General features: G+C 46.0%; 1 protein-coding gene across 1 annotated transcript; it reads left to right on the forward strand.

The window, feature by feature from the left end:
* The first annotated feature begins 4007 nt into the window (after window positions 1-4007).
* Window positions 4008-7412, forward strand: DMRTA2 (DMRT like family A2). The gene is made up of 2 exons (XM_049618601.1): window positions 4008-4634; window positions 5887-7412. The coding sequence occupies exons 1-2, from the start codon at window positions 4079-4081 to the stop codon at window positions 6936-6938; spliced, it is 1608 nt and encodes a 535-aa protein (XP_049474558.1). The 5' UTR covers window positions 4008-4078; the 3' UTR covers window positions 6939-7412.
* The last annotated feature ends 16322 nt before the right edge of the window (window positions 7413-23734 follow it).

The raw sequence follows: 23734 nt of genomic DNA on the forward strand, positions 1-23734 counted from the left end.
GCTCTCCAAAAGCTAGGCTTATTCCTATAGTTCAATTCATTTAGGGTTTAAAATAATTTCTGAAAAACTTTGTCCAAGGTAGCTCTGGGAGAAGACACCAGACACCCTGGTGCGGGATTCAGTCGCAGTCCTCCCCCTCTCCCACATGTCCTCCTGCCAGAGTGCAGCTAACAGAGAGATTTCCTTAACCTTGTAATGTCAAGGTGTTCTAAGGTGGGGTCTGGGTCTTCCACTCCTGCCAGGACATAGTATCCCAGATTCATTCCCTTACCTGACTCCATGCAGGACACGAGGTGGAGCTGACCCCTTGCTCTCTCCCAAACATATTCTCAGGCTCCAGCTAGTGGAATTTGTTAGGAGCAAAGGGTCTGGTTTATGTTACCATCACAGACTCTGTCAGGGTGGGAGGGCACTTGCCCGAGGGCCTGGTCAGCTTTCTGGAAGCTCTCTGTCCGGCTCTTCCACACACCACCTTCTTCCCTCTCCCTCTTCCTCCCTCAGCCGGGCCATCCCGGACAGCATCCTAGGAACCTCCCTGCGAGGCTCGGTGAACTGGGGTGGGGCCCCACTTTTCTTGCCTTCCTCCCCCAGTCGCATGTGCCTAGCATCAGAGAGGTTGGGCTGGCGGGTCGCCGCCCACGAGTTGTGCCAGTGGAAAGGGGTGCGTTCCTAGGCCGGGGGCGGGACACTGAGTCTACGCGCCCAGGACCTCCGCGACCCAGGCTGCGCGGGCCAGAACCCCGTGGCCCTGGAAGTTCTAAAGAGCATCACAGAAACGCATGATCGGGAGTGGAGGGAGAACAACGTGAAAGCTCGTTTTTTCTATTAATTAAACAAATTTTCTTTACTCTGAAGGAAAGAGAAAAGTGGAGAGTAAAAATGAGAGAGAACACTGGACCGAGGAAAAGACAGAAAGAAAGGGCACAGAGAATCACAGAGAAACCCAAGGTGATCCTGCCCGAAAACCGCGGTATTAATTCCAGATGTTGCCATTCAAAAGGGAAACAAAATCCAAAACCTGTTACCTCCTCTGCAGATCGAGCTGTTCCTCAGGGCCGTGACGTCAGTACGGGAGTGGAAGGTGAAAGTTAAAACTACTCCTGGGGGTCCGTGGCGACCTTGTCTCAGGCCGGGAAGGACGGACTGACCGATGCGCGTCCTGCGTTCAAGAGGATCTAGGGAGACAGAGAGGGCACGTTTTACTTTCGTTTAAAAAAGAAATTAAACTTTTTGTTAATTTGAAACAAAAGTGACAAAAAGAATCCCACCAGCACCTAAAGGAAATCAAGATGCTGCAGAAGTGAGGAAAGGAAAGAACAAGAGGAGGAAGAGGAATGGAATTAAGGGTTGGGAAAGGAAGCGCAAGGGAACTGGAAGGCTCCGACGGGAAGCGTCATCTCAATTCTCTCCCGTCTCCTCTTTAACAACAGAAATCCTCATAAACCATACTTACCTTTTTTGATGCCTATCGTATCAGGAATTTTAAAATAAAGGATCTGTGTTTTAAAAGGCGGCAAGAGAAAAATACAAAACAGCTCCCAACTACCCCAAACGCATTGGACTTGGTAGAACAGAGCCGGAAGGAGGCAGGAAAAATCGTCTTGGCATTTATGCTATATGCCCTCTCCCTTCCCCACCCCTGCGTCCCCGTTCCACCCCACCCCGACCGCGGTAATTGAATTGTCACCTGCCCCTATCCCGCCCCCGGCCACCAGGGCCACTTGGGAAACTCGGCCTTGCCAAGCGCCCGGGGCCTCTGAGAGCCGCGCAGCGGAGCCCGCGTCCTAGAAGCCGAGGGGTTACACACGGCTACGTAGAGGCGCACCGGACACGGTAATTAGGCGCAATTCACACGCTCTCGGGCGCACGGAAACTACTTGTCACGATATTTTCAACGCTCCTCCTAGCCTACTTTTTTCCACTCCTTCCCCGGCGCGCCCCTCCCCTCCCGGAGGCACTCTGTGGAGCTTTTGGAGTTTCGAATCTTTCGGACACTGTAGAATGCGGGGCTCCCCGGGCGCGGGCCCGGCCAATCAGAGCGCTGTCTGCCTCCCCTGGCCAATGGCAGGCGCCACATTGTTGTCCAATTCTGTCTAATGGAGCCCTAAGGAGCAACAATAGAGCGGGCGAGCGGCTCATTGAGAGTCTGGCAGCGCCGGGCAACTGGGGCGCGGCTGTGCGCAGCGTCCCGCGCGCTCCGCGAGGGGACGCCGCGCGGCGAAGGCCGGGTCGCGGGTTCCAGACAGCCGGTCCCTAACCAGTCCCCCGGCTCGGATTTCCGACGGAAGCGTTGGACTGCGCAGCGTTCCGAGGGGGTCCGGAAGTTCGGACATGGTGACCGAAGGAGGGTGACGTGGTCAGATAAGGGACCAGGGGGCAAGGGGAAGAGGCCAAGAGCGCCTGCATCGCGAGCGGAGCTGCGAGGTGCGAGAAGCGCCAGCGGAGGAGGAGGATCCCCGAGCCCAAGGCAGGTAGTTGAGGGGCGCAGGGAGGGCAGGGGGAGGCGGCCTGGTCTACCGGCCCTGTTGACAAGGCCCGGGCCACGCCGGCCTTAGGGACTTAGCGGCCCCAGGGGCCTGAGGGAAGAGGCCGCTCAGATAGGGAAGGGATCTAGGATAGTGGGGCGGGAACAGGAGGATTCGGTTCCGGGCTCTGGCGGGGACCCGGGAATACGGGGACCCAGAAGAGACAGGGAAGAAATTCGGGGCTGGGCCTGCTTAGGCCTTCTAGGTCCGCAGCTCAGGTGAGACTCCGTTGTTAGCCTATAGCCAGTTCCAGAGGCGACTCCTCTGCCTCGGTGCTGTCTCCTGGGCTATCCAAGTCCCAGGATCCCAATTCTGAGACCAGAGCTCTCGAGAATCTGCACTCGAGTAGGGTCCCGCAGAGATCCCAGGATGGGGAGTATGTGTCTGACGATTCTGTCCCTAGACTGGAGGAGAGGATCTTGAAGGCAGTGTGAGATGGTCAGAGAAAAGATCACCCTCCTGTAATACCTAACTTTTCGCAAGATACTTTTTTCTTCTCGACTACTCTCCCAGGCTACAAGACTAAAAATTGTGCCACAGGTTTTACTCCACCCCCACCCACAACTTTTACCTGAAGGGTTTGTTTGTTTTTCCCTCTCATGCACACCTTTCTCTCCTGAGTGAACCCTGGGACCCAGACACCCGTATCAGCTGTTGTTTTGGTGTTGTTTTCCTCACCCCTCAAGCTAACCTTGAGGCTGGGTTTGCTTTTCCAAAGTTTAAGTTTCTTCGGCTTAATTTTCTCTTTAGCCCCCCCCCCCCCACGCCTCCCAAATTCATTTCCACACTCATTTTTCTCTCCCACTCCCTGGAGGCCCCGCTTCATGAAACTTGTAGCCCCCACATTTCCACGGGTCCCTGCCCCTCCCCCCGCGCCTAACTTTGCTTTTAAAATATTTGTTTTGCTAGCCTTCACTCTATTTCCTCGAGCCGTTCTTTCTGTTCCTGATTTTTCTAACTCTTCTGCTCTCACCAAAACCTTCAGACCCAGCCAGCTGAACTCCATGTTTTATATGCTCTGATAGCTCTCTCTTTTTCACCTTTCCACAAAACTGTGCATTTCGCCTCGGTTTTCCTGTTTTGCTCTTGGTATCGGTCTAACTGTTGGATCAAAAATTTTCTCTCTAGTCCGAGTCCCATCAAACAAATATTTCTCTCTACCTGTCTCACTCCAATTAAGCTAAACTTTGGGAAATAATATTTTACTTTTCATACCCTCGTTATATCCACCTGAACCAATAACTTTTCAAACTTTGTGTCTTTTTATTTTTATTTTCCAGCGGAACCATTGAGTCAAACGAAATCTTAGACCCAGCGCATAAATCAGATATAAGAAGAGCCTTGGTGGGGGTGGGGTGGGGGAACTCAGCCTTACAAGGGGGATCAGAAGGCACCTCCTCCCGGCAATTTGGCACCACTAGCCAAACTTCCGCGACCGAAATTTCCCTCCCTAAGCCTGATTTCTTCGTGGGTACGCTGTACCTTAGCACATCGTGCGCTCCTCACCACAAGTCTCTTCCTTCTTCCCACGGTCTTCTACGCCAGGTCCTGCCATGGAGCTGCGCTCTGAGCTGCCTAGCGTGCCCGGCGCAGCGACGGCGGCGGCGACAGCGACGGGGCCGCCCGTGGCGTCTGTGGCGTCGGTGGCAGCGGCGGCGGCTGCGGCCGCGTCGCTACCGGTGAGCGTGGCGGGCGGCTTGCTACGAGCGCCGCCGCTGTTGTTGCGGGCGGCGGAGAAGTACCCGCGGACCCCCAAGTGCGCGCGCTGCCGCAACCACGGCGTGGTGTCGGCGCTCAAGGGCCACAAGCGCTACTGCCGCTGGAAGGACTGCCTGTGCGCCAAGTGCACGCTCATCGCGGAGCGCCAGCGCGTCATGGCGGCGCAGGTGGCGCTGCGCAGGCAACAGGCGCAGGAAGAGAACGAGGCGCGCGAGCTACAGCTGCTCTACGGCACTGCCGAGGGCCTAGCGCTCGCCGCCGCCAACGGCATTATCCCGCCGCGACCTGCCTACGAGGTCTTCGGCTCCGTGTGCGCCGCCGACGGCGGGGGGCCGGGAGCAGGAGCGCCCGCAGGGACCGGAGGCGGCACTGCGGGCTCGGGGAGCTCAGGTGAGCGCGCGGCAGGGTGGGGAGGAAGGGAAGCAGGGAAGGGGCCCCAGGGGACGTGGCCCAGAGACTTACTTGTCTTGGTATGGAATCCCCTTTTCTAAATGCCCGACTGCTAGAGTTCACCGCGCACCCAGGCCCTGTTTTTCACTGCGGGGCCAAATGTAGACCCTGTAATCTTATCTTCTCTACCCAAATGCAGCCAGGTCCCAGTTTCCTTGCTCACTTTGCTCGGAAATCCGCGCGGAAATCCGCGCGTCTCATATTTAACCTTGGTTCTGCTCTTCACGCGCCGTGGTTCCTCTGCTCCTTCCCAACTTTCTTCAGAAATCTGGCCCTCTCCCAGTCTTCCTCCTTCTTCCCGAACGGCTTTCTCTAGGTATTGAAGACACCCCCTTCCTTTCCCCCCTCTGATTCCTTTTCTCAAGTTCCTAATGCTCCCCGGACAACCGCATCCTGCGCCTGCTCCTTCTTTCTAGCTTCTTTCCCCACCTGTCCTGGTTTCCTTCGAGCAGGAACTCTCTCGCTTCCCTGGATCCCCACTCTTCCCCCCCACCCCCCACTACTCCCAGTCTGGCCCCACCCTCTTCTTCAAGAACATCTCGCCCTTTTCTAGGGAGGGAGGAATTAAGTCTGGGGCCATTGGGGGCCTTCTGAGACCCCAGCTTGGCAGTGAAGAAGTTCTTAGGTTTTAATTTTGGAAAGGGTGGATTAGAAATAGGGGCTCTATTTTTACCTGTAGAAAGGCTTGAGATCTCTTAGATACCCAAGGTGCCTTCCATTACAAGCTATGTTGCCCAAGGCCAGAGGGCACCCAGGGCAGAGTTTGCTCTTGGAACGATGGATGTGGAGTGGGGTCTCTATACAGTAGATTATATAGGTGGAAGTTATATTGTCTCCTGGGCCAGGCCACTTCTCCAGGTCAAGGCAAAGATAGGAAGGAGAATAAAGGTGGAAGTGTTGGGGCACAGATGTGGAAAGGGGAACTGAACATTGAATTTACAGGGCCCAAGTGGTTAGGGTCCTGGGTACATACAAAAGAGTGCACCCTAGGGGTAGGGGAAGTGAGACAAAACTGTAGGGGCTCAGAGATTAAGGAATACTGGAGAAAAAAGAAAGAGGCACTGGAGCCCAGTGAATGAAGGTCGTCGGGTTCAGAGAGAGAGGAAACTGGGTCCAAAGGGATAATGTACTGAGGGTGCCGTCGCCTCCCGGCTCCTAATCACTCCTCATATACCCTTTTCTCCCTTCCTAGAAGCCAAGTTGCAGAAGTTTGACCTGTTCCCCAAGACGCTACTTCAGACCGGCCGCCCAGGCAGCCCGCAGCCGCCACCGGGGAAGCCCTTATCACCCGACGGCGCAGACTCGGGTCCCGGGACATCTTCTCCGGAGGTGCGGCCGGGCTCGGGCTCTGAGAACGGCGACGGGGAGTCCTTTTCCGGGTCGCCCCTGGCCCGGGCCTCCAAGGAGGCAGGTGGGAGCTGCCCGGGCAGCGCAGGCCCGGGAGGCGGTGGCGAGGAGGACAGCCCGGGCTCCGCCAGCCCTTTGGGCTCCGAATCTGGTTCCGAGGCCGACAAAGAAGAGGCAGAGGCCGCTCCCGCCCCAGGGCTGGGCGGGGGCCCGGGTCCACGGCAGCGGACGCCGCTGGACATCTTGACGCGCGTCTTCCCGGGCCACCGGCGAGGTGTCCTGGAGCTGGTGTTGCAGGGTTGCGGCGGCGACGTGGTGCAGGCCATCGAGCAGGTGCTGAACCACCACCGCGGGGGTCTGGCGGCCGGCCTTGGCCCCGCCGCGCCGCCTGATAAGGCCGCGGTGGGTGCGGTAGCAGCTGCGGAAGACGCGTGGCCGGGCCGCGTTGATGCCGCCGCTGCCGGGGGGCCGGGGCTGCCCGCGCCGCTGCAGGCCGGCCCCGCTGCCCCTCCGCACCATAGACCTTTGCTGGCCGGCGCCATGGCGCCTGGGGCGCTGGGCTCGCTGAGCAGCCGCTCGGCCTTCTCGCCATTGCAGCCCAACGCTAGTCACTTCGGCGCCGACGCCGGCGCCTACCCACTGGGCGCGCCGCTCGGCCTCAGCCCCCTGCGCCTGGCGTATTCGGCTGCAGCGGCGCACAGCCGTGGCCTGGCCTTCATGGCTCCCTACTCGACCGCGGGTCTAGTACCCACACTCGGCTTCCGCCCACCCATGGACTACGCCTTCAGCGACCTCATGCGCGACCGCTCGGCCGCCGCCGCCGCGGTGCACAAGGAACCCACCTACGGCGGCGGCCTGTACGGGCCTATGGTCAACGGCGCCCCAGAGAAGCAGTAGGCCGGGGGTCCGGCATCCGGGCGGCCCCCAAACGGGGACCCCAGCCTTGATCCCGCGGGCCGCGGGTCCCTCTTCACCCGTTGCGCCTTCTGCGCCCCGGCTCGGGTCCTCTCGCTCAAAGGTGATTGTCAGTTTTGTTTTGGAAGGGTGGAGAGCTGAGCAATAGGGAGCAACTACAGATACAGGTGTTCTCCGAGGGGGTGCGTGGCCCTGACCCTCGTCCTCTAAACCCCTCCTCAAGGCTCTATCAGCTCTAAGAAAGGCGGGGAATTCTTGAGAATTCAGAGGCTGAGGCCGCCACACACGCTCCTGCCTCTCCTTTTTGCTGTGCTCGTCCCGCCCGCCCGCTCTCCAGTGGATGGCAGGATAGTCCGAGAGTCTGTCTTCTGTGTCTCCCTCTCCTTATTAAATTTTTAAAAAAATATTCGCTCTAACAAATATAAATTTAGGATGTATAAATCTCTTGGCACTGAGTCGAGTCTTTGGGACACACATATATATATCGATATCAATTGTAAAAAAAAAAAAGGAAAACAAGTTCTAAGGTGCACTTTCCTCGTTGCGGTATTTGTCGCTCTCTTTGTTGCTTATGCCGATAAGCATGGGTTTCCTTGGTGCAGTGTGAGTTTTTATATATGTATAAATCTATATATAATCTATACATATATATATACAAGCCAGTGTATAATGTTATAAAATGGAATTCTAAGTTATTAATTGTAATCTGTAGGTGACCTCGGTATTAACGTGAAAAATATTCAGAAACAAGCAAAAAAAGGACAAAATGGAAAGAAGTAGACTATGCGCGCATTGTACTTATCAGGTTTTATAGATTAAATATATTGTGAACTCGGGACAAATCCTGCCCACCCGCCCCTCTTGCTTGCGGCCGATCTCTCCCTAAGGAGTGGTCAAGGTGCGCACTGAAGCAGGAACAGAGCGACTAGTGACTGAGCCAGAACCGCCCGCCCGAGGGCGCATCCCCGCCTCCCGGGACTCGCCAAAAGCCCGACCGAAGGGACAGCAGCAGGAAACGCTGCTGCAGAGAATGGCTCACTTTGTGCTTTCCTTTGCATAGACATGAGCTAGAAATAAATGTTATTTTCTAAGAAAACAGCACCGAATCCCGTCCCGCTCCTCGGGCGGCCACATTGAAAAGGTCTTGATTTCCCGCTCGGGCCCCGCAGTGCCAGCATGACTTAAGGCTGGCTGGTGTCCGCCCCCGGGGGGTGCGGAGCCGGAAAACTTTCCTTGGCGCAGGGAAAGGCCCCGCCGACGGGAGTGACGCGCGACTCAGAACCCCGCGAGGAGCGGCGCCCGCTACGCGTCGGGGACCCTCGTCCTTCCCACTCCTGTTTTGGGCGCGCGGGAGCGGCGGGTCGTCTTGCCATTGCCCTGGATCCTCGGATCGCTGGCAAAGCCTCCTACGGAATTCTGAGAGGCTGGAGGCCGGGTTCCGGTTCTCCCGGGCCGCAGATTTGGGCACAGCACGGGTCGCACACCGCGCGCTTCCCTTCTCAAAGAGGTTTGGAACCAAAGCAACAGAGGCGGCTGGGGAAGGAAGGCTGCGACCATTCTTCCACAGAGGCTCGTGGCCCGGGAGTTATTCTGGGGTGATGGAGGTCGGAGGGGGGGAGGGGGCGCTGCCCTCGTCCGCGGCAGTGTAATCCGAAAGGGACTTTGAGGACGAGCCGTCCGGCCAGATCTCTCTTAGCACCCCAGTGGCTTTCCCTCCTGCAGCGGGGCTGAGCACAATAGTGGCTCCCCCGCCAACCCCCTCCTCCCACCTGCTCGGCTCCCTGCAGGATGACTCCCTCTCTCCGGGAAACAGGGTGCTCCCTCCCCTAGTCTGGGCCCGGCGTCATCCCAAGGTAAACTTCTGGGGCCGGCTCGAGTTCCGCCAGGCGGTGAAACTTAATAGCAGGACAAGAAAAACGGTTTAATAAAGAAGGGCTTTAATAGGGAACTAATTTGATTGAGTTGCCTAATTCCACTTTAATTGGAAAGGGGTTTGGCTGTTTGGTTATAAAGTGCGAGGGTGACGATGAGCTGAAAGTGGTGCAAGAAGGAGCGAGAGAAGAAAGATGGGGGCAACAGAGAGAACGAGAAAGGGAAAGAAGATAGGAAGGAAAGAAGAGGGAGAGAGGAGAAAGAGGAGGGAAGAGTTACTAGAAAAAGAGAGGAAAGCTAGAGAAAGCGCGCACTTTTAGAAGGGTGAATTTTCTTGCCCTTCATGCTGCTCCCTCAAGCCTTCTCACCCTCCTTTTCCAGTTTTTTGGAGGCCTCTGGTCCTCTTCCAGCATAGATTCCAGCTGCCCCCTTCCTGGCCTCTGCCTTCATCCCCATCCAAGGTGAACTTAAGATCACTCTGGGTCTCTTAGTTTCAGGAGAGACCTACATGGAGTCTCCAGGAGCCCCTTGGTTCCTGCGGGTGCTCAAGCCAGACCCCAAGGGTTGGCCTGGCAACCACCATTCCCACTCTGAGGAACAACCGGATCGGAGCTTCGTGGATTTCAAGATTAGGATTTTAGTTCATCCTCACAACAAACTCGGAATAATTCAGTGAGTTGTTTATTATTGGCTTCGTTTTACAAGGGAAGAAAGAAACTGAGGTCCGGAGTGGTTTGTAGACTTGTCCACCATCCCAGGACTCTGGACCTCCTTTCCTCTGCACTTCCCCAGTGGACCTTCTCCTTCTTCTCCTCTCCTGAAGCAGTCTCTCCTGGCCAATGGTGGGGGCTCTGAGGAACTGCCCCTCATGTGTACCCCTGCTGCTCGGAGAAGGGAAACAGTTTGCCTCAGCTACCGGCTGCCAGCAGTTTGGGTTGAGCTTAGAATGATTCATGAGCGGTGAAACTTTGAGAGGGTGGGATAGTGAGGTTCCCAGGCTCCTTTCCTCCCTGGCCTTGAGTCTTGGTGGCCCAGATGCAGTGATGGAAACCCGGGGTAGGCAGTCACAGCTTTGACACTTTGGTGAGTTCCAACTGCAGAGTCAGGAGCACTGAGGCTCAGAGACTGACAGTGACCTGCCCAGGGCTGCACATTCAGGTTCTAGGGAGTCAGAATCAGAAACCAGGATGCTCAAGCCAGTTTGTTAAGTGGCAGTGGTGGGAGTGGGGGCTGAGGCAGTACCTGCCTTGGTTTGGAGGATCTTCTGCAGCAGGTGGGAGGGAGCTGGGGCCTGAGCGCTGCTGAGATCTCCTGGGAGATCTTGTGGAAGGCTTTAGAATCACCTTTTCTTTGTGGGGAGAGGAAGGTGGCATGGGAGTTTCCATCTTGACCTCTACCATCCATATTATTCCCAAACTTTCCCCTAAGTCTGCTGCAGCTGCCCCTGGCATGGGAGGACCAAGGATCTGGGTCTGGATTACCATGGGAGAGCTCAGATTGTTGTAGTGGTCATTTCAACATTATCTCCCTCGCCCCCTGCCCCGGCTTCTCTTCTTCATAACAACAGCAGCTAGCTACACACTATTGAGTGTCTACTGTGTACCAGGTCTCCTGAGTAGAAGTCGTGTAGGATGATAGCACCAAAAAATGGCCAGGGGAAGCAGGGACAGGGAGAGAAAAGGTTGACTTCAAGAACTATCAGGAACCAGGGGCGCCTGGGTGGCTCAGTCAGTTGAGTGTCCAGCTTCAGCTCAGGTCATGATCTCGTGGTCTGTGAGTTGGAGCCCCACATCAGGTTCTGTGCTGACAGCTCAGAGCCTGGAGCCTGTTTCAGATTCTGTGTCTCCCTCTTTCTCTGCCCCTCCCCCTCTCATGCTCTCTCTCTCTCTCTCTCTCTGTCAAAAATAAATAAACACAAAAAAATTTTTTTAAAGAACTATCAGGAACCAGACTCACCACTCATGATCCAGTGGGGGTGGGAGTGAGGGGAGTAAGCCAAGAGGAGAGTTCACAGATAATTCCCAGGTGTCTGGACCACTTGACCCTTTGCAGGGTGGTGGGCCCCTGGAGCAGACACAAGATTGGAAGATGAAGAAAATATTTCAATATTCAACATACAGAATTTGCAGAACTTATGGGGCCTTTAGGTGTGGACGCCAAATGGTCAAGAGTCAGCATGTGGGTGGTAGCAGGGCCTTGGGAGGGATGAAGTGGCCCAGCCCTTTATCCCATTGGACAAAGGACTCCCTTAGCAGAAACCATGGGCCTGGGTGGAGGATGTTGAGAACCCAGGCATTGAAATTCTGTCTTTCATCTTTTCTGTTCATTCCAAAAAGGTTGGCCTCTGAAAATCATTCTCTTAAAATTTTGTACCCTGTGAAGTTTATTGTCCCAGAGCAGGACCCTGGGGAGCCTATGCCTGGTTTTGTTGTGACACCAATGAAGCTTAAATGTCAGGTGTCCCCACCTGTACAGATCCTTTTCAAACTTTCCCTGCTCTCTACTCCCTGAGACTTTAGCTTTAGTGGGTTTTTGCCCTTTCCCCACATGTCCATCCCCACCTCCCTATATCTTGCACTCTGGCCACACTGAGCTCCTCAGAGTCACCTAACAGACCATGAACTTTCTTGAATCTTTGCCCATGCAAGTCCCTCTGCCTGGAAAGCCTTTCTTATTCTTCTACTTTGAGGATTGTCCTCACTTTCGCCAAGTCCCAGTGACACTGATGGAATTTAAAGTTCAAGATCCTCACTTGGAGGAGAAGATGGTGGTGGAGGAGGAGGACCCTAGGCTCATCTCATCCCATGAATACAACAAGATAACTATCCTACATACCCAGAAATCTTCCTGAAGACTGGCAGAACAAACTCCACAACTAAAGGTGGAGAAGAGCCCACATCAAATAAGGTAGGAAATGAGGAGACACAGCTGGGGAGAGAAAGGGATCATGGCCGCTTCCATGAGGAGGGAGCTGTGGTCACAAGGAAGAGTAAGAGACAAGTTAGCACACAGGGGAGCACAGGGAGAAAACAAATCCCCATAGCAATTGGCTTGGAAAGTAACAGGGCCTGAATTTCATGAGTTCCTGCAACCAGCAGGGCTTAAAGCCTGGAGTTTTAAAGGTCAGTGTGCTTGGCTCTGGGAAAGCTTGGAGGACATTGGGGCTGCTCTTGGAGAAAAGGCAGGGCAAACAGCCCTTGGACATACAGCTTGGAAATAGTGATCTCAAGAGTGCTTGGGGCACACAGTGGGGAGGTGAGTTTCTCATCTCAGAGCATGTCCCAAAGAGGCAGCATTCACAGAGAGACCCTTCTGGGAACAATGAACTAACTGGTGCCATTTCTTTCCTCTGCCCATCAGCATAAACACAGAGCAGTGCCAACACTCCCTACCTAACTTGCTTACACCAAGCTCCACACTCTGTGCTCCAGAAGAACCTTTCCCAGTCACACTTGCCTCAGTCCTAGCATGGCAGGCCCCCCTCACCCAGAAGACTGTCCTAAACCCCTACCAACACCAGGTCTCTTGACCTCAGAGTTTTGTGAGGCCTCCATTCTGGTGGTGGTGGCAACAGGTCTCATTTCACAAGCAGACCAGAACACACTAGTGAAAACGTGCCACATCCAGGCCAGCAACCAAACATTGTGCACAACAGGCAAAGAAAGCCTCAGCACACCACTGGCCTGAAGTATAAAGTAGCTAGGACACAACAGCAGAGTGCAGCACACAACACATATTGGAGGCCCTATGGAACAGGGGGACACTACACTGCAGAGCACTACAGGACCTCTTCTTCCCATAAGGCCACTAACCTCAAGAACAAGAGATGTAGCTGACTTTCCAACACAGAGAAGCAGGTGCAGAGACTTAGACAAAATGAGAAGACAGAGGAATTTGCCCCAAATGAAAGAATAGGACAAGGCCACACCTGGAGAACTAAGCAAAACAAATATAAGTAACATACCTGATGAGGATTTCTTTTTTTTTTTTTAATTTTTTTAGGTTTTATTTTTAAATAATCTCTAGCCCAACAGGGGTTTGAATTTACAACCCTGAGATCAAGAGTCACATGCTCCATTGCCTGAGTCAACCAGGTGCTCTCATGATGGAGAATTTAAAGCAATGGTTGTAAGGATACTCACTGGACTTGAGAAAAGAGTGGAGGACATCACAACACAGAAATAAGGGATAACATAGCAGAGATAAAGGCTCAGTAAACAAAATGAGAAACACCCTTGATGAAATAAACAGCAGCCTGAAAGAAGCAGAGGACTGAATTAATGACCTAGAAGACAGAGTAATGGAAAGTAATCAAGTTGAAGAAAAGAGAGAAAAAAATCATGCAAACTGAGAGTAGACTTAGGAAACCCAGTGACTCCATCAAACATAATAATATTTGTATTATAGGAGTTCCAGAAGAAGAAGATGAGAGAAAGGGGGGGGGGGGTAGAGAATTTATTTGAAGAAATAATAGCTGAAAACTTCCCTAGCCTGAGGAAGGAAACAGATATCCAGATCCAGGAGGCATGGAGAACTACCAACAAAATCAACAAAAACAGATCCATGCCAGGACATATTGTAATTAAAATAGAAAATATAGTGACACAGAAAAAATATTAAACGCACCAAAACAAAAGAAGACAGTTGCATACAAAGGAAACCCCATAAAGTTATCAGCAGATTTTTCATCAGAAACTTTCCAAACCAGTAAGGAGAGGCATAATATATTTGAAGTGTTGAATGAGAAAAACCTGCAGCTAAGAATATTCTATCCAGCAATACTATCATTCAGAGTAGGACAAAGAGTTTCCCAGACAAACTAAAACTAAAGGAGTTCCTGAGCACTAAACCAGCCCTACAAGAAATATTTAAGAGGACTCTTTGAGTGGAAAGAAGAGACCAAAAATGGCAGTATGAAAGTAAGAAACACAAAAGCAGTAAAAATGAATATTTCTGAAAAATTCAAAGAACTCACAAATAAAAGGATCAGAGAAAATCTTCAAAAATAACCACTAAACAAGTAACAAAGTGACAATAAATAAATATCTATCAATAATTACTTTGAATGTAAATGGACTAAACACTCCAATCAAAAGACAGGGTGACAGAATGGGTAAAAAAAAAAAAGACCCATCTATATGCTGCTTATAAGAAACTCATTTTAGACCTAAAGACACCAGCAGATTGTATGGGAGGGAATGAGAAACACTTATCATGCAAATGGATGTCAAAAGAAAACTGGAATAGTAATACATATATCAGACAAAATAACCTTAAAAACAAACACTGTAACAGGAGATAAAGGAGGACACTATATAATAATAAAGGAGACAATATGAAAAAAAATATAACAACTATAAATATTTATGTACTCAAATACATAAAACAGTTAATAGCAAACATAAAGGAAATAATTGATAAAAATGCAATAATAGTAGGGGACTTTAACACCCCACTTACAGTGGATGGATCATCTAAACAGAATATCAACAAGGAAACAATGGCTTTGAATGACATATTGGACCAGAGGGATTTAACAGATATATTCAGAACATTTCATCCTAAAATAGCAGATACATTCTTTTCAAGTGCACATGGAATATTCTCCAGCATAGGTTATATATTAGGCCATGAAACAGGCTTCAAAAAATGGAGAAAGATTGAAGTTATACCATACATCTTTCCTGACCACAACACTATGAAACTAGGAATCAACCACAAGAAAAAATCAGGGAAGACCACGAATACATGGAGGTTAAATAACATGCTACTAAACAATGAAAGGGTCAACCAGGAAATAAAAGGAGACATAAAAAAGTACGTGAAAACATAATGGTTCAAAACCTTTAGGATGCAGCAAAAGTGGTTCATCAATACAGGCCTATCTCAAGAAGCAAGAAAAATATCAAATAAACAACCTAATCTTACCCCTGAAGGAGCTAAAAAAGAACAACAAACAAAGCCTAAAACAGCAGAAGGAAGGAAATAATGAAGATTAAAGCAGAAATGAATGATATCAAAACTAAAAAAACAACAGAAGAGATCAATGAATCTAGGAGCTGATTCTTAGAAAAATTTGATAAAATTGTTAGACCTTTAGCCAGATTCATCAAGAAAAAAAGAGAAATACCCAATAAATAAAATCACAAATGAGAGTGGAGAAATAATGAAATACCACAGAAATATAAATAATAAAAGATTTTTAAAAACTATATGCCAACAAATTGGACAACCTAGAAAAAATGGATAAATTCCTAGAAACATGTAAACCACCAAAACTAAAACAGGAATAAATAGAAAATGAACAGACTGATTATCAGCAAAGAAATTGAATCAATAATCAAAAATCTCCTAACAAACAAAAGTCCAGGACAGATGGCTTCACAGGCAAATTTCGCGAAACACCTAAAAAGAGTTAATACCTATTCTTCTTAAATTATTAAAAAAAATAGAAAAGGAAGGAAAACTTCCAAATTAATTCCATGAGGCTAGCATTACCTTGATACCAAAAGCAGTTAAAGACACCATTAAAAAAGAGAACTATAGGCCAATATTTCCAATGAAGATAAATGCAGGAGTCCTCAACAGAATATTAGCACACCAAATCAAACAATACATTAAAAACTCATTCACGGCAATCAAGTGGGATTTATTTCTGGGATACAAGGGTGGTTCCATATTTGCAAATCAATCAACGTGATACACCACATCAGTAAGAGAAAGGCTAAGAACCATATGATTATTTCAATAGACACAGTATCCCTGATGAACCTGGATGCAAAAATTTTCAGCAAGATACTAGCAAATCAAATTCAACAGTATATTAAAAGAATTATTCACCATGATCAAATGGGATTTATTCCTGGGCTGCAGGGCTGGTTCAATATTCACAAATAAATCAATGTGATACACTACATTAATAAAAGAAAGGATAAGAATCATATGATCCTTTCAATAGATGCTGAAAAAGCATTTGACAAAATAAGGCATTGTTTCTTAATAAAAACCCTCAAGAAAGTTGAGATAGAAAGAACATACCTTAATGTCATAAAAGCCATATATGAAAGGTCCACAGCTAATATCATCCTCAATGGGGAAAAACTGAGAGCTTTCCCCCCGAGTTCAAGAACATGACAGATACATCCACTCTCACCATTGTTGTTCAACATAGTACTGGAAGTCCTAGCATCAGCAATAAGACAACAACAACAACAACAAGAAAAAAAATAAAAGGTATCTAAATTGGCAAAGAAGAAGTCAAACTTTCACTCTTCGCAGATGACATGATACTCTACATGGAAAACCTGAAAGACTCCACCAAAAAACTACTAGAGCTGATACAGGAATTAGGCAAAGTCGCAGGATGTAAAACCAATGTACAAAAATCAGTTGCATTTCTATACACCAATAATGAAGCAACAGAAAGAGAAATCAAGGAATTGATTCCATTTACAATTGCACCAAAAATGATAAAATACCTAGGAATAACTGAACTAAAGAGGTAAAAGATCTGTATGCTGAAACCTATAGAGAGCATATGAAATAAATTGAAGAAGACACAAAGAAATGGAAAACATTCCATGCGCATGGATTGGAAGAACAAATATCGTTAAAATGTCGATATTACCCAACTAAAAGGAAAGAGTATCCAATGGAAAAAGTATCTAATGGAAAAAAGACATTACCTTGTTCTAGATGGCTGGAAAGTTAGGCTTAACAGGACCACTGACTGGAGACCTATCTGTAGTCCTTCAGTCATGGTGGCCTAAGGGTAGCAGACTCTTGCATGTTAACTCAAGGCTCCAAGAGAAGATGTTCCAGTGAACAAAGTGAAAGGTTACATGGCCCTTTATGACCTTGCCCCATAGGTCAAGACTGTGACAAGATTCTTCTATTTGCAAGTGACTGACACTGAAGTCACTTTGATTTAAAAAGAGGGAAGTCTCTCTGCAGAGACTTTTGTAGAGAATAAGGCCTGCCTGCTGGAAAACCAAACTTTCAGCATAGCTGAATGTTTGCCCATTGCAGCCCTAAATAGTCTTTGTTTTAGCATTTTAAGGTAGAAGCTTTATTTATAAAGCATTTTACTTGCTTTTCCGTTTTCTTTTCCAAGGGACACTGAGATGCACCAACCTTTTTTTGATTTAAAATCTTCTCAGGAGGTACAGGATAGGGCTGTGGGATCTTACTGGATTAAGGGTTCACTGGCTCTAGCACTAAAAATTCAATATATCTGGGATTTTTTTAATGAATTTAAAAAATTTTGAAGACGATTTATTATGAACAATTTCAAGCATATAAGTAGAGAGATGAGTATAATAAATTCTCATATTTATCACATAACTTAAATAATTCACATTTTTCTTTGAAGAATTAAAAGTAAATTACAGACATTGTGAAATACTTCAGTATGCATCTCTAAAATATGAGACATGTTTTTACAAAACCTCCACATATACTCTCAATATTAAAAATAATTCCTTTAGAGGCACCTGGGTGGCTTAGTTGGTTAAGCATCCAACTTTGGCTTAGGTCATGATCTCATGGTTCATGGGTTTGAGCCCCGTGTCAGCTCTGTGCTGACAGCCCAGGGCCTGGAACCTGCTTTGGATTCTGTCTCCCTCTCTCTCTGCCCCTCCCTCTCTCTCTTTCTCTCTCTTAAATAAATAAACATTAAAAATTAAAAATAATTCCTTTATATCATCTAATACCCAATACATATTAAGATTTACCCAGTTGCACCCATTTGGGGACTGACTTACTTATTTACACACACACACACACACACACAGTTGATTTGTTCATACCAGAATTTGGTCATCTCTAGCAGACACTGGCAGAGTTCCTAATTTCCTAATTTCCTAATTTCAGGATCCATTTTTCTATGTCTAAGGGTTTTTATACCAGAACCACAGAAGAGAGAGGAATACCAGAGTTGGGGTGGTGGAAGCCACCCTTTTCTGAGGAAGCAATGAGAGGATGCATTGTTGGCAGAGAATTTAAAACAATAATAATACTGACTACAAGCTGGTTGGATTTTTAAATGATCACCATAGCCTAGCAATTCTAAATAATCTCAGAGATAAAATATTACTCACCTCAAAAACTTTCATTGGTGGTCAAAGTTCTCAACAATCCACAGTGATTGTTGAGTTTACATTATGTGTGCATGTGCAGTGTGTGTGCAGATATGCACACACATATATAAAATGTATTTAGATATACTTATATATCACAGATGTTTACTTTATAATTTTTTATGTTTATATATAGTAAAATTGACTTTTCCATAGTAGATCTCTAAAAGTTGGAACACATGTATAGATTTGTTAATTGCCATCACAATCAAGATTCAGAACATTTCTATCACCCCAGAAAACTTCCTTGTGTTGCTCTTTTATAATCAGTTTTCTTCCCAACTCTTAACCCCTGGCAACCACTGATCTGCTCTCTGTCTTTAATTTCTTCTTTTCCAGAAGGCTACATAAATGGAATCCTATAGTATGTAGCCTTTTACAACTGGCTTCTTTCCTCAGCATGCCTTTGAGATTCATTCAAGCTGTTGCATGTGTCAATAGTTCGTTCTTATTTATTGCTGCATAGTATTCAACTGTACAGAGGCACCACAGTTTGTTAATCCATTCACTATTGAAAGACATTGGGTTGTTTTTGCTTTTGGTGATTATGAATGGGGCTGCTATCAACATCCATGAATAGGCTTTTGTGTGATCATAAGTTTTCATTTATCCAGGGTAAAATACACAGGGGTATGATTGCCAGGTCATATGGTAATTGTATGTTCAATTTTAGAAGGTATTGCTTATTGGGATACCTGGGTGGCTCAGTGGGTTGAGTGGCCGACTTCTGCTGAGGTCATGATCTTGCAGTTTCTAAGTTCAAGCCCTGCTTTGGCCTCACTGCTGTCAGGGGGGGAGCCTGCTTTGGATCCTCTGTCCCTTTCGGCCCTTCCCCAGCCACTCTCTCTCAAAAATAAAAATAAACATTAAAAAAAAGAGAAGACATTGCCTGTTTTCCAGGGGGTCTATACCATTTTTCATTCTCACCAGCCACATATGAGAGTTGCCACATCAGCACACTGGTTGTCTAACTCTTTCTTTTTAAAAGTCATTTTAATACTAATGGTGTGGTGTCTTGTTGTGGTTTTGATTTGCATTTCCCTAATGACTAATGATCTTAAGCATCTTTTCATGTATCTGTTTTCCATCCATATATCTTTGCTGAAGTGTTGGTTCAAATATTTTGAAAAATTGGGTTGTTTGTTTTCCTACAGTTGAGGATTTTCAAATAATAGCTTTACTGAGATATAATTCATATACCATATAATTCACATATCTCAATTGTACAATTCTGTGGATTTTAGTGTATTCCCACAGTTGCATAACCATCACCATAATCAATTTTAGAACATTTTCATCACCTCCAAAAGAAATTCTGTGCCCATTAGCAGTCACTACTCATTTGCCCTAAACTCCCCAACCTGACATAGCCACTGATTTATTTTCTCTGTCTCTAAATTTGTCTGTCTTGCAAAATTCATATAAACAAAATCATATAACATGTGTTTTTTTGTGTCTGGCTTTTTTCACTTAGCATGCTATTTTCAAGGTTCATCCATGTTGTAGCATGGATCAGTGCTTCTTTCTTTTTTATTGCTAAATAATATTCCACTGAATAGATACACCACATTTTCTTTATCCACTCATCTGTTGGCAAACATTTGAATTATTTCCATTTTGTAACTATTGTGAAAAATGTTGCTATGAATATCTGTGTATAAGTTTTTGTGTGCATATACATTTCCTTTGAGTATACACCTAGCAGTGACATTGCTGGATCACATTACATCTCTACGTTTAACCTTTTGAGGAACTGCCAAACTCCTTTCCACAGCAGCTGCACCATTTTACAATCCTACCAACCGTGTAACAGGCTTGCCAACACTTGTTGTTATCTGTCTTTTTGATTCCAGCCATCCTAGTGGTTGTAACGTGGTATATCAATGTGGATTTGATTTGCATATCCCTGATAGTTAATGATATTGAGCATTGTTTCATGTGCTTTTTGCTCATTTGTAGGTCTTCTTTGTACAAATGTTTATTCAAGTCCCTTGCCCACTGAAAAAACTAGATTGTCTTTTTGCTATTGAGGTTTTTTTTTTTAAGTTTTTATTCATTTAAGTAATCTCTGCACCCAAAATGGGGCTCAAACTCACAACCCTAAGATCAAGAATTGCACCCTCCTCTGACTGAACCAACCAGGCACCCCTTGCTATTCAGTTGTAAAAATTCTTTCTATATTCTTAATACAAGCTCCTTGTTAGCTTGATGATTTGCAAGTATTTTTTCCCATTCTAGGGTTGTCTTGTCCATTTCTTGGTGGTGTCTTTTGCTGCACAAGTTTTTAGTTTTAATGAAATATAATTTATCTGTTTTTTCCTTTGATATTTGTATCTTTAGTATTACATTTAAGAACCACTGCCTAAACTAAGGTCATGAAGATTTCCACTTATATTTTCTTCAAAGAGATTTTTTTTTTTGAGAAAGAGAGAAAGAGAGAGAGGGTACAAGTGAGTGAGAGGCAGAGAGAGAGAGAGAGAGAGAGAGAGAGAGAAAAGCAGGGCTCATGCTCACCCAAAGTGGGGCTTATGCTCACTCAATGTGGGACTTGAGCTCATTGGATGAGGGACTTGAACTCACAAACCATGAGATTATGATCTGATCTGAAATCAGATGCTTAACCGACTGTGCCACCCAGGAGCCCTTTTTCAAAGAGTTTTATAGTTTTAGCTCTTATATTGAGTGTTTGATCCATTTTGAATTAATTTTTGTATATGTGTGAAGTAATGGTCCTAATTCATTCTTTTGCATGTGGATATCCAATTGTCCCAGAATGATTTGTTGAAAAGACTATTCTTTCTCATTGAATTGTCTTAGCATCCTTGTCAAAACTCAACCATAAATGTGAAGGCTTATTTCTGGACTCTCAGTTCTATTTTATTGATCCATGCTAGTATCACTCTGTCTTGATTAGTGTAGCTTTGTAGTAAGTTTTTTATAAAAAATATTTTTTAATGTTTTTAAAAATTTATTATTTTTATTTAAAAAAATTTTTTTAATGTTTATTTATTTTTGAGACAGAGAGAGACAGAGCATGAATGGGGAAGGGTCAGAGAGAGGGAGACACAGAATCTGAAACAGGCTCCAGGCTCTGAGCTGTCAGCACAGAGCCCGACGCGGGGCTTGAACTCACTGACCGCGAGATCATGACCTGAGCTGAAGTCAGCCGCTCAACCGACTGAGCCACCCAGGTGCCCCTTAAAATTTATTTTTGAGACAGAGAGAGACAGAGCATGAGCATTGGAGGGGCAGAGAGAGCGCGAGACACAGAATCTGAAGCAGGCTCCAGGCTCTGAGCTGTCAGCACAGAGACCGACACAGGGCTGGAACTCACAAACCGCAAGATCATGACCTGAGCCAAAGTCCCTGTAGTAAGTTTTGAAATAGCAAAGTGTGAGTCTTTCAACTTGGTTTATCTTTTTCAAGATTGTTTTGACTGTGCTCCTTGAATTTCCATATGAATTTTAGGATTATCTTGTCAATTTCTGTAGCGATGTCAGTTAGAAAATTGATGCAGGCTTGTGTTGAATCCATAGATTAATTTGCAAAGTATTCCCATCATAACAATATTAAATCTTCTGATCCATGAACAAGGGATGTCTTTCTATTGCTTTGGGTCTTCTTTAATTTCTTTCAGCAATGTTTTGTAGTTTCCTAAGTATAAATTTTGTACTTGATAAATTCATTACCAAGTATTTTATTCTTATTGATGTTATTGTAAATGGAATTTTTTAAAATTTCATTTTGAATTGTTCTGTGTAAGTATATAGAAACATAGTTAATTTTTGTGTATTGATTTTATATCTTGCACCCTTGCTGAACTCATGTATTAGTTTTAGTAGTTTTCTTACTGGGTCTCTTAGTGTATGTTGTACAAGACTTTGTCATCTGTAAACAGAGATAGTTTTACTTCTTCATTTCTTTTTTTTCTTTTTCTTTTTTTAAAATTTACACCCAAGTTAGTTAGCATATAGTGCAACAATGATTTCAAAAGTAGATTCCTTAATGCCCCTTACCTATTTAGTCCATCCTGCCTCCCACAACCCCTCCAGTAACCCTCTGTTTGTTCTCCATATTTAAGAGTCTGTTATGTTTTGTCCCCCTCCCTGTTTTTATAGTGTTTTTGCTTCCCTTCCCTTGTGTTCATCTGTTCTGTGTCTTAAAGTCCTTATATGAGTGAAATCATATGATATTTGTCTTTCTCTGACTGATTAATTTCGCTTAGCATAATACCCTCTAGTTCCATCCACGTAGTTGCAAATGGCAAGATTCCATTCTTTTTGATTGCTGAGTAATATTCTATTATATATATACACATGTATATATACCACATCTTCTTTATCCATTCATCCATCGTAGACATTTGAGCTCTGAGCTCTTTCCATACTTTGGCTATTGTTGATAGTGCTGCTATAAACATGGGGGTGCATGTGCCCCTTCGAAACAGCATACCTGTATGTATCCTTTGGATAAATACCTAGTAGTGCAATTGCTGGGTTGTAGGGTAGTTCTATTTTTAATTTTTTGAGGAAACTCCATACTGTTTTCCAAAGTGGCTGCACCAGTTTGCATTCCCACCAGCAATGCGAAAAAGATCCTCTTTCTCCACATCCTCACCAACATCTGTTGTTGCCTGAGTTGTTAATGTTAGCCATTCTGACAGGTGTGAGGCAGTATCTCATTGTGGTTCTGATTTGTATTTCCCTGATGATGAGTGATGCTGAACATTTTTTCATGTGTTGTTTAGCCATCCAGATGTCTTCTTTGGAGAAGTGTCTACTCATGTCTTTTGCCCATTTCTTCACTGGATTATTTGTTTTTTGGGTGTTGAGTTTGATAAGTTCTTTGTAGATTTTGGATAGTAACCCTTTATCTAATATGTCATTTGCAAATATCTTCTCCCATTCCATCGGTTGCCTTTTAGTTTTGCTGATTGTTTCCTTCACTGTGCAGAAGCTTTTTATCTTGATGAGGTCCCAATATTTCTTCATTTCTAATCTGGATGCCTTTTATTTCACTTTGTTGCTTCATTTCCGTGGCTAGAATCTCCAACAAAATGTTGAATGGAATGGCAAGACAAGGCATCTTTTTTTTAAGTTTGTTTGTTTATTTATTTATTTATTTATTTATTTTGAGAGAGAGAGAGAGCAGGAGATGGGCAGTGCAGAGCCTGACACGGGGCTCGATCCCACAAACCATGAGATCATGATCTGAGCTAAAATCAAGAGTAGATGCTTAATGGACTGAGTTACTCAGGCACCCCATGAAATTAGGTGGGCAGAGAAAGACATATATCATATGATACCATTTATAGGACATATCTAGAATATGCAAATTCATAGAGACAGAAAGGAGAGATTACCAAGGGTTAAAGGCAGAGGGGAAGGTGGAGTTATTTCTTCATGGGTACAGAGGTTATTTTCAATCTAGTGAGCTTGGGGTGTAAATCATAGCAATGGGTACAAAGAATTGTGACTGTAATTAATGCCACTGAGTTATGCTTACAAATTATTAGGATAAATATTTTATTCTTTAAATATTTTATCCATAAATATTTTAAATGTTATGTATATTTCATCACAATAAAAAAGTAAAAAAATCCACTAGACTACATGATGAATACAGAAGCCACATATATGAAGACATGAAAGCTGAAATGGTCCTTTAATATGTGAAGAAGTGGGCATTTACACTGGGCAAGACCCATTATGAGACTCTGTCATTGAAACATGACATGCATTTAATGTTTTCCTTTCTTTAGATTGATTA

This window comes from Panthera uncia (assembly GCF_023721935.1).
Source record: "Panthera uncia isolate 11264 chromosome C1 unlocalized genomic scaffold, Puncia_PCG_1.0 HiC_scaffold_4, whole genome shotgun sequence".
NCBI classification, from domain to species: Eukaryota; Metazoa; Chordata; class Mammalia; order Carnivora; family Felidae; genus Panthera; species Panthera uncia.

What these genes read in the sequence shown, in the direction of transcription:
- DMRTA2 (XM_049618601.1), top strand. Translation starts at nt 4,079, where the DNA reads ATGGAGCTGCGCTCTGAGCTGCCTAGCGTGCCCGGCGCAGCGACGGCG. An exon ending in TGCGGGCTCGGGGAGCTCAG is followed by an intron (nt 4,635 to 5,886) that starts GTGAGCGCGCGG and finishes CTCCCTTCCTAG; the next exon opens with AAGCCAAGTTGCAGAAGTTT.